Source organism: Hibiscus syriacus, unplaced genomic scaffold (genome assembly GCF_006381635.1).
Source record: "Hibiscus syriacus cultivar Baekdansim isolate YM2019G1 unplaced genomic scaffold, ASM638163v2 tig00008843_pilon, whole genome shotgun sequence".
NCBI classification, from domain to species: Eukaryota; Viridiplantae; Streptophyta; class Magnoliopsida; order Malvales; family Malvaceae; genus Hibiscus; species Hibiscus syriacus.
In genome coordinates, this window is record NW_024062175.1 from 471,348 (window position 1) to 483,496 (window position 12,149).

General features: G+C 33.0%; 1 protein-coding gene across 1 annotated transcript; it reads right to left on the reverse strand.

Annotated features, from left to right (window-relative positions):
• Positions 1-3,309: 3,309 nt before the first annotated feature.
• Positions 3,310-10,702, reverse strand: LOC120202517 (GDP-mannose transporter GONST1-like). The gene is made up of 10 exons (XM_039202937.1): positions 10,534-10,702; positions 9,201-9,359; positions 8,299-8,530; positions 8,018-8,157; positions 6,941-7,070; positions 6,697-6,795; positions 5,653-5,807; positions 4,177-4,293; positions 3,802-3,899; positions 3,310-3,664 (listed from the first exon to the last, which is right to left on the reverse strand). The coding sequence occupies exons 1-10, from the start codon at positions 10,542-10,544 to the stop codon at positions 3,606-3,608; spliced, it is 1,200 nt and encodes a 399-aa protein (XP_039058868.1). The 5' UTR covers positions 10,545-10,702; the 3' UTR covers positions 3,310-3,605.
• Positions 10,703-12,149: the final 1,447 nt, after the last annotated feature.

The window sequence follows — 12,149 nt, forward strand, 5'->3', positions numbered from 1 at the left end:
TTATCCAAACATAATTTGATCAGCATAATAATTTTATGGCATAGCGATCGACTGAGGGATTGATAGAGGCAGTAGCCCCTAAAATTTTAAAATTATTATATATTTTAATTTTTTATATATTTTTTATTTAAAATCTGTTTTTGTCTCTCCAAAATTTTATAAACTTAAGTTCGTCCCTAAAATTTTAGAATCTTAAATCCGTCCCATCATGGTAGAGGCAAGACACTGTTTACTTCCTTTCAAGGGTTTTACAAAAGGATCTATGAGGAATCAAAACAGGAAATTCCACAACAGAATAAGTGAAAAAGAGGGGATTTAATTACCAAAAACAACCCCTTGGGCGCCTCTGTAATAAGAACTTGTCAATGTTCTGAATCGTTCCTGCCCAGCTGCATAAATCCACACATTCAGCAGATATAAGTTGCATCAACCAAAGGAAAACTCACTCCTATCTTTAAAATATAGACTTGCCTGAGTCTTTAGTTAAGAGAAAGCCAGGTCCGTTTGTGGGAGCAAATAAAAAAGTTAGACCTCTATAATCAAGGATTTAAATTATAGTTTGTATTTGTGTAGTTGATCAAGTTATGTTTATCGCTATTGCATACATAACTAATAATATTACGGTCATTGCAAGTATCATGGTTGTGTAACATATGCTACTATGGATATAACGGTTGTGAATATCGCTATTTCAAACGATATCGTTACCACTAAGTAATGATCGTTTTTGTGGTTACAAACCGTTATTTAAGTAATTGTTCCTAATACCAGGTGTTGAAAAAATAAATAAACTTTTAGGGTAGCTCCACAATAACAAATATTGAAAGAAATGGGTTCCTGATAACAAATATTAAAAAAATAAAATTTTAAAAGTATATCCCTAACGACAAATATTAAAAAAAAATTAGACCCCTAATAACAAGTATTGAAAAAAATCTCTTAATAACACCCTTCCATCACATTAATACTTAATCCCTTAATAACCTCACATTAAGTGTTCATCGTTAAATGGTTGAGAGTATTTAGAACATATATTACTTTATAATTACCTTAGCTTAATCAAAAACCAACATAAAATAAACTAAGGGTGCGTTTGGTTCACAGAATATAAGATTACCATTGGGAATAGGATTACCGGAATGTAACATTACCTAACACATTACTGGGAATGTTACATTACTGTGTTTGGTTTGTTTAACAGTAATGTAAGATTACAGTATTTGGTTAAAGGAATAAAAGATTACTGGAATGTATGTACATGTGGGGAACCAATATTACCAAATTATGAAGGAATTCTGTGAATAAAGAAAAAATTAAATCTCGTTCTTGAGCTAAAGTAACATAAACTCGAGACATCCAGAGAAAATTTTCTTAACAAAATATAGAAAACGAGGCAGACTGATATCTTTGAAGAACGAAAATTCACCTCATTTTGTAACTGCATAAGTGCATCATAGATGGCAAAATCCTCCGTCTCCAAGCCAACCTGCATTATAAGAGCTTTAAATTAATGTACGTATAGCAAGCAGAAGCGAACATAATGCATGGCAAGCAGAAGAAGCGCCAGCATGGAAGAAGAAGCTAGTGTTTACAATTCAGATACTATTCGGGTTTGTATACAGTTTCATATTTGTAGGTTTACATGCACTTAATCTACACAAAAGACTGAAAATCCAAATTTTAACTCAACTGACTTTTTTACTTATTAAATGAGAACCAAGGTATGAGTCTAACATCTCCAGAAGCTACGCGATCCATAATGTATTACATCTTAAATTCATTATCAAATTTGAAGGTACCATATGCAAAGCTCACCGCTTCACCATCATCACGAGTTGTTCCCGTAGAGTTTATGTAAAGATAGATTGGTTGCTTGGGATCCATCCATTGAAGATACGCTAGTTATGCAACTACAAGCTCTGTCACTGCAGGCACAAGCTAAAAGGTAGAAACGATCAAACTGTTTGAACAAATTACAGTAACAACAAAACAGTATGATATAGGAAATAATACTCTTGGTTTGCTTTCTCGTACTGAGAGATCCATGAATTAGGATCCTAATACATATAGATACAGATTGTCCCTTGGGAACAAGAATTTCCAGGAAATAGTTATCTCAAAACTCTTAACAAGATTGCAAAAACATGAAATTCCAGTTATCCTCAACCCAGTTTTGCAATTTTTATAAAAAATAATTTCTAATTTGGTAAAGCATATGCAACAGAAAACATTTACAATTTATAAACCTCACCCACCCACCAACCCTTTTAAATCGGAATTCGGGAATACTCACCGGCATGCCAATGTAAACTATTCTACCATTAAGATGCAATGAAGGTAAGTCCGGTGGAGGGCTTTTCGGCCTCTGCTCATTGTATGACACTGATCTTTCCACCTAATTCAGTTTCGATGAATGATTAGTTCGAAAAATTTCAATCAATACAAATTTATCAACTAAAATATATTTAAAAAAACCTAATACTACATCTGAAAACAAGAGCTCGAAAATTTTTCATTCACATAGTTTCAATGAATGATTAATTCGCACAAATTTCCCATTCATTCATGCATATAAATTTCAATTAATTCATAATTCTAATTCAAAACTTTCAAAGTTCATGCGAATGAAAATTAACAAAAATAAATAAATCAAAAAGCCCAGATTTAGAATGAAGAATGTGGAGACAGAGAGTTCTCGACTTCAACGGACATCAAAGACGATGACCCATGTTTTGGCATCCCCTTCAACCATAAAGGAGGAGAACACAAAGGCGAATCAACACCAAAATACTACCCATCGAAGCAGGGGAGCAGCGACGGAAGGAAATCACATACGGTCGGAATTTCAAAGAATCTCGATAGTCAGAACGAAGTGGGGAGGGCTATTTTAGACAACGGGGATGGGAATAATGAAATACCTGAGGGAGATGAGGGATGAATATTCCCGGGAAAACAATAAACTAAATCACCATTGGTATTATGTTTTACCTGGCACTTGGTAATCTGCCTCCATCCAAACGTGAGTATATTTATCAGGGAAAAAAACATTCCTTTCAGGAATGAATTATACCATGAACCAAACGGGGCCTAAAGGTCGAAGACAAAAAATAAAAAATTAATAAATCAAGCAGTCATTTTATAATATTTAATAGTCAAATGACCAGAAGAACATAAATTAATAATATAATAATCGAGTAAACATTTAAAAAAAAAGTGTATGCAAATTAATTGAGACATCATTAGTGAACTATTCTTTTTCCCTCTTTCAAATTGAAGTTGACTAAAGGATACATAAATTACATTAATGAATATTAGCAAAATGCACAAGGGAAAAACAAGGTCCCCCAACCAATACAAATACAACATAAAAACTTTGGTTTAGCATCAAAAACAGACACTAAACTCGAAGCAACTCCCAATAATCAACAACATAAAAACTTCTCTCGGGAACCAATTTTCCACCACCCCATTTTTGCCATCTTCCATGAGGAACTTGGTTGACACGTAAGCAATACTTCAAAAGTTGTTCGGGTGTGCGTTATACACTTGCAAATCCTCACTCACAGGATGCAAGCACCGCATAAATACCGCTCTACGATAACACACTATGACTCAGATTTCTCCCGCATTTTCGCTCTCGCAAAAAAAACTCCAGCCAAAAGACCTGTGAAATTCAATGGCAATGGCGATCTTATAAAAGGAACTTGGAAAAAGAAGTCGAGGATGTGTAAAAAGGGTTTGCTGATAACATTGACAGAAACATGATTTCCATTCTCGAGTCTGTTCGATACACGAGCTTACCGAAGAAAATGCTTGCAGAGTTCTCCAAACTAGTAGGGACCTTGAAAAGAACGATCCCGGCTATGGAGAGAGGAATTTTGTTCAACGATCCTACGAGGCTGCAGAAAACAAAATGAGTGAGAATCCATGTACAATAAATACTTCTAACCAATACACAAAGTACAAAGTAATTTCAATGATGGACTGATAACAGAACATTGCCTCTACTCCAGCATAGCCTAACTTCTAAATAAAATTCCCTTTGATAAACTAGAAATTACACATCGTACCACTGTCAATCGCTAAAGCTAGATATATTTGTTTGGTATTTCGTTCAAACCATAGAAAGCTAAATGTAACTGTGGGCATTGGCCTTTAAGCCCCCTTTCATCTTACCTATACGTGGTAGCTCCTGTTTGATGAAGAAACCACATTGAAGTGAAACTGATAGCGAGGCCCAAAAATCCACTTAATGTCGTTACCAACCAGAAGTCAGGCCTTCTTAGAAGTGGTCTGTCAAGTAAATTAAAGATAGTGAGAATGTGAGATGCCAAAGAACTGTAAAATAAGAGGAGTACCAGAATCCATAGTGAAGTGAAAGTAAAAACCAGTCATTGGGTTATTTGCTTGATGGGATGTGAGCTACCATGGTTTACAGTTAAACTAATAAAATCAAAAGCTGAAATTAAGCCGCATTTTTTGGTGAAGCTTGAAAGTTAAAAGAATTAGCTTATTTCAATCCTAGCATGAAAAGATTTGTCCTTCGGAAACTAAGAAGGAAGAGTTAGGTGCATTTGCTTGTTATGTGAGGATCAAAACCAGAGACAGGTTTAGAAGAACTTGACCTTCTGTGTGACAAAGATCCACAAAATTATATTTTGATGAAACAAAGAACTCTGGCAGATGCAATCTTTGGTCATATAAAGTAAAACGGTCGGAGACAAAGAGGCTGAGAATGAAAAAAGAAGGATCTAATGAACAAGAAAAAGCAAACAACGTGATAACACTAATGGTAAAAAAATCGAAAAGATATTTCAGCATAATATCTAAGGTATGCGTCAAATTTTAGAATAGAATATGTCAAAATTATAATGGCAATTAAAGTGAATTGAGTACAGGCTACAGCTAGTTAATGCAAAACGTCGAAGGAAAATAACAGGAATAGTATTATCAGAAAAACAGGCTACTAGTTGAACAATTGATGAAATAATAGTGTTTATATTTTGTACATCTAGCAGAGAAGTCAATTCAAATTCAGGATCTACAATTGACACAAACCATTTACAACAAGCTGTCCCTTATTCAACTGAATTATCACACTAGAGAGTTGTTAACCAGTCACCTATCAATGCTTCAAGCAATATCTAAAGTATGAAACTTAAGCGTCATTCCCTGGTTAAATGGACAATTTATAGAACATGTTAAGAATTAAAAATTGTATATTTATAAAATGAACAGTAACGGGCCTAAGGTATCTTCTTGCACAGAGCATGAAGCGGGGACTCACAGACTTATTAAATTGTTAAAGCCCCACACAGCCCTCAGGGGTGGATCTCCCTTTTAACTATTGATTGTATGAAATTAAATTTAACACCTATTACCCAATTAAAAATTAGAAATGGAAGCATTTACACTAAAAGTAATTAAGAGTCGAACAGTACACCTCACTGTTTCCATTGCTTTATTTTTTTGAATCAACCACAAAAATTGATAACTAATATATTCCAACTAAGACCATGTGAATTAAAAAACATCAGACAACGAAAGGGTGGACATCTATATTTTACTACAAGGAAAATTACAACAAAGCAAATAAATAAAGAATGCTACAAAGTTGTAACATGAATAAAGACGGGGAACAAAAACACTTACGTCGTGTATAGATAATCAACCTCATTGAAAACAAAAATAAGAAGTATCCCCAGAGGCAATGAAAGTGTGTTATTTAGCAAGACCATTGAAAATTCATTCAAGTTTCCAGATTTGGTGACCAGCTTTGCAGTATCCATGACCCTACGCAAAGTCAGCTGCACCAGTAATAATAAATAAATGAACAATCAACCATTTATCATTTTAGATTTAAAAGAGAACGAATGAACTAGAGATGAATAAACAATCTGCAAGCGACAATTGGAGGAAAAAATCATGAATCTAAGACTAAATATCGCAAGTACCAACAAACTGAACTCGCAACTATATCCTCGTCCACTTTTGAGAGTTAAAAACTGAGAATAGAAATTCAAGGTACAACTTACTATAACATTTAGGATACACAAGAAATTGAAACTTCAATAAATACCCTAGTGAATCAAAATAATTTGAGATATTAGATCCCTATGATGTCTTAAAGATATCAAGTCTCAACTATCACATTAGCATTACTCTATATGAACCTTCGCCCAGAAGAAGCTTCACCAAGAAAGATTCATTTCCTTAACACAAGCTACTGATCTCACTTACACTGTTATGGTTTTAGACACTTCCATATTGAAGACCTCTAATGCACATGATAATTTGCACTATATAGGCAAAGACAATATGATTAATGGCATGTTAACATGATATTTGCTTTATTAACTAGTGATGTCTCTTTTTAATCTCGTAGTATATATTCTGAAATAGAGATGGCAAAGAAATTCAAGATCCATATAAAAAATTCAAAAGCACCTAGTTGAGGCTAAAAGGCTGATCCCTTATTAGCTTATTCTGCATGTAGATATTTAATCCTATAGCTGCAAATTTAATACTTTTATTAACATTTCTTCCTCTAAAAAGTAAGCTTTTATTTTGCAGACACCAAAAAAACCTTGAAACATCAGCAATTGATTTATGAATAGAATATTGGCCATCAGAGATTATTAAATTAAGCATAAAACTTCCCTTTTCATATTTCACACTATCTTGTTATATACTCACAGAATATGACGCAGTTAAGAAGCAGTTTATAATCTGCCATGCATATCCGATGGCATGAAATGAAAGGTCTGTTATCCCACCAGAAACAGCTGAAACGATCTGCACAATACAGAAGTAAGGTCTGTTCAAAATGCGATAAACCATGAGATCCATCATCAAGCTAAGATAGGAAGAGCAACATGTTGCTTAAAGTATTCTCAGTCCCGTATTCTCTATTCTCAACAAACTGATCCAATAAACATACCATTAAGAGCAAAGCAGTCCACACTCTGCTATCATGATGCTTCTTGAACAAATACATTTCACCTACTGCAGTAATTACATTAGTAACGTTCTTCAAGACTGTGACCATGGCTACATTGATATATTTCAAACTGCAGAAAGTGATAAAAATCACAGTTAAGCTACAATAAAGATGAATTTACTATTTTGAGTTTTCACGAATCGTTCGTGACAGCTTGTCTTTTATGGAAATAACCTTTTAAAATGCAACAAAGTGTGGCTATTTACCGACAAATGAATGTTACAATTACTTCCACCTAAGATTATCTGGAAAAATAATAAAATGCTATAGATCATATTCAGGAGTTGTTTAAGAAATTATAAAATATAACATCTAAATCTAGTACTGAGTATAAGAGGCGCATGTTTAGTAAAACAAGGAATAACAATCACGATGTGATCAAATTCGATCATCAAGTGATACCAATCACATAGCGCTTTAAGTACCTAGGGGATATAATTCAAAAAGCCATAATGACTGATGGAGATGCTATTGATAACCATACAATTAAGGTTCAGTAGCCTAATCGGAGAAGTGCGTCAAGGGTTTTGCGTGATTGCAATATCCATTGTGTTTGAAGGGAAGTTCTATAGGACAGCAGACCTATTTCACTATATGGTATGAAATGTTGGGTTAACAATAAGCAACATATACAAAAAATGACTATAGTTGAAATGCGCAATTTAAGGTGTCTGAGTGGCAAGAGAAGAAATGGCAGGGTCAGAAATAAGCATATTTGTCTCGAAGTTGGAATAGCACCTACAGGGGATAAGATTAGAGACCATTGAGCACAAATTTATTTAGATACCAATTCAACTCTTACTCAAGTCATATAATGCAAGATCAGCCATAACAATGAAATGCAACGATATGGCTAAGCGAAACAGGACTAATTCATTCAAATGATAGAAAGTTACTGATTCACAAGCATAGAATTACAGGAAATAAATCTTAAATATTCTTTCGGCTGATGGATATATAAAAGTAATATCAACGACGGATTCGCTTAGATGACCATACAAGAAATACACTTCATACCTGAACATGCTTGTAAGAAGCATTCCAACAAATAAGACATTCACAGGTAACCAGACTTTAATCAACCTCCATGTTAGCGGCTCTCTCGATATTAGGCCCATAGAACTCAGTATAGACACAATAACAACGGATATAAAGTTCTGCAGGTATACAGAGCCAACAGCTTGTAATGAGATCAGAAACACTTCATAACCAGTTTATTGAATAACGCATAAAAATCTGCTGCTATGATACAAAAAGAAAATGTTAGCATAGCAAATGAATCGGTGTCAGTAAAATACCTGATATAGCATCAAGGATATCCCAGCATTGAAATCATAGCCAGAGAGCACAAACTTGTTTACCAGAATCATACTGCAAGAGGATAAGCAATATGCAAGGCCAGATAATAAGGCCTGATTTTGTATTTTGATGACCTTGTTAATGTGTGTCATTTTATTCCACTCCTTGTCCAAATTACCATCCTCCAAATCCATATCATCATTTTCAAGAAACTTCACACCAGATAATGACCTATATTAGCAGAAGAAGTTTAACCACATCATTAATGATCTCACTTCATTTTTTTTTTTTTGCCAATGAATATCCAAGCTAAAAACGTGTTGAACCCAATGAAGCTCACATACCATTTAAAAAGAAGAGAAAAAGAAGGGGGAAAACAGACTGGCACCCTTGGGGGATGATAAGAACTATATCACTTTTGGAATGACAATTAAAAACTCCCACTTTACTTTCAAGTCACATAACAACCAAGTTTTTGTTTCCTTCAAAACTTCAACACCATATGGAAGCAGAATCCAGTTGGAAACTTATGTGGCAACTAGATTGAAGGTTACGAAAGACGTTCCTTCCACTCTCTACCCCCTCTTCGCCATACCCAAACACTACCCATAAAAAATATATGAGGAAAAGCTCAAGTAACAAAGCTGCAAAGTTCATTACAAAAATCTCTGTACTTTTCATGCATCAGAAGCATTTTTTAAAAGCCGTATAAAGGGTGGAATCAGATAAATGACTGAGAAAGAGAGAATTTCTTAAAAAAATCATATGTTACTACATTCAAAAACTTGAATTTGGAGAACTGGTAAGTAGAAACTTGTAATATGAGAAGCTTTCTTAGAAATACAAAAGCAAAATAAATCATGCTATTGCACCAAAATTCAGTTAAATAACTAAAAAATACCTCTTAACATCTCTTCTTACTGGACTGGAGATTTGATGGCCCTGATCTAGCACCCCATTTGGCTCATGAAACTTAAGGGAAACCATATTGACGTTTTCGGTGTGATTCCTTTCAAAATGAGTATCAAGAGAATCCTGAGATGCACCTAATGGAAAAGTTCTTCCAGACAAAAGAATATCCAAGACTCAGTCTTAAGCTCCAAACAGAAAATCATGTATCACATAATAAAGGATAGAAAGTAACAGTAGGAGAAACGATGCTTAAGTGGTCATGTCTATATTTCGTACTACACAAACTCCAGCACCAAGAACCTATTGCTGCTAGAAATAATACCAACAACTTTAAGGCACAATGAATCAGGAAAATATAGAAGACCTAGAAACCTGGAGTAGAAGCCAGGAGGGAATTTCAAGAATAAAAAGTGCTTCAGTTCCCTATTGTAAAAGATTCTGATGGAAAGCAAAGTAGCATATAACAACAGCAGATTGGGGTGAAAAATACCACCAACACTTTTCTTTTGGGGTCATGTAACTCCAGCACCAACACCTATACGTTTTTAGTAACAAGCACTACTAAACCTTCAGTTCCGGTTTCCTTATTTCTTTTGGGGTGAAAAATCTTCTTCTGAGCTACATTCATTTTCACTTTTTGAGTACAATAACTCCAAAATTATTAATAATACCACCAACACTTTCTTTTCAACAATATGAGACTCAGCACCAGCAGATTGGGGAAATTTGCATAACATGGATGCACCTAATAATGGTGATCCTTATGCCAAGTATGCAACGGAACTAGATATTCCTTAAAACAATTATGAGTTTACCAATAAAAAATTACTTCCTTCCAAAGTCATAAACATAGTAAACCGGTCATTACTTTCTATCTCTTATGTCTATCATCAAGCAAAACCTAAATAAAATGCCCAAACCCAATTTATACCTACAAACAGAACTAAGCAACAAGATGCTTAGAACGAAACAGTTACCAAACCCAATTAATGATCTTCCCTGTTTCAGTTCTGAGCTGATATAACTCGAAAGATCAGATGGTATAACTTGTTATCAAGCACAAAGGATAACTTACTAAGTTAAGAATTATATACAAATACTGGCATTAAATGTAACACAGTTCAAATGCTGATCAGCATCTTATTTTTACAGATGAACTTACAATCCTTATCAAAAATTTATAATTCAACAACAGCCGGATAAAACCCAAAGCTAGATAAATTTGCCCACTTGATGTTCATAAGCAAAGAATCAAACTCTTGTTTTTTTCCCGACTCATATTAAAGAGAAAAAATAGGGAAAACCCCAGAGAGAGAAAACACCTTGTACACATCAACCTCAGCAGATGATAGCTTGGAAATTTGAATTCATAAAAAGCACTCAAATTATATATTCTAATGATCGATCGATCAAGAAAGAAAGAACACGCCACTGAGAAGCCAAAAAAACGAATAGATTTGAGAAAGTGAGAGAAATAAGATGTGACCCCCTTAGATATTAGCGAGAAAAACAAAGAAGAATAAGAAGAATAAAAAAAAGGGAAGTTGAGAGGGCTAAGAGTTGAAAGACTAGTTCATTAATAACGTGTGTATATATATATATATATATATATATATATATATATATATATATATATATATATAACAAAGAATTGGCCCAAACTTCAACAAAAACTTCCCCTGGTTTTCATTTTTATTTGACTTGGGCTTTTGAAATTTCCTTGTTTTCGCGTTGGCTGGTTGAATCTTCTTGGAAAGTTCATTCTTTTTTGACACTGGTCTTATTCCGTATCGAATTGCCTACCTTTTTCGCCAGCTCGAAGCAAATCCCCCTTCATTGATTCATTGCTTTTTTAGATTAATCGATTGTAATTTTTTTTTATCTTTTATATTAAAATTTAATAAAATTTTGAAATTAGAATTTAAACTCAAAATCTAAAGCATCTCAAATTAAGCAGTAAACATGAATTGGAAGGTTGAGAACAAATGATTTCACTAAAATAACATGGCATCTAAAATAACTTGAGCACATAAAAATCTAAATTCAATATTATTATTAGGGTTAACTACATGGATGATTACTTATATTTGTGTTTTGTCCACTTTTAATTATTGATTTCGAAAAACATAAGATATGATCACTTTCGTTTTTATTTGATTATGATGTGATTATCCCGAGTTAACTATCGTTATTGACAGTTAATTTTTTAATATAATAACACATTTGATCACTATTATTTACATATTCTCTCAATTTAATTATACTTTTAATAAATTAAAATAAATTTAGTCCTTCAATCGAATGATGTCATATGTCATGTCAATGTCAACATTCGGTTAGAGTCATAACTTTATTTTAATTTAATATATTTATTTCCACCAATCAAAAAGTGGCATGTGTCACCCTCGGATGGAAAGAAAACAAAGGAAAGCAAATTGAAATAAAAAAGATTCAAACCTGAGTCACTTAGGAAACTAACACGTGTAAACAACCATTAAGCCAAGACCATTGTTTGATCTAAAGTAAACAACATGATGTATATATTTTGTATCTTAGTGTATAAATATTTAAACTCATAATATTATATATATATATATATATATATTAACTTAAAAAATATTTTTATATTAACTTATTAAACATATTTTATTATTAAATTAAATTAAAAATATTTTATTTTTATTTTCATTTTAAAATATATATTTTATATTAAAATTTATTTAAAAGTATGACTAAATTGAGAGAATGTGTAAATAACATGGATCAAATGTGTGATTATATCAACTATCACGTCACATATTATGTTAATTGTTAATAATAGTTAACCCGTGATGACCACATCTTAATTAAACAAAAAAGAAAATGTCAATATCTTAATTAAATAAAAACGAAAGTAACTATTTTATTTTTTTCAAATCACTGACCAAAAATTGACAAA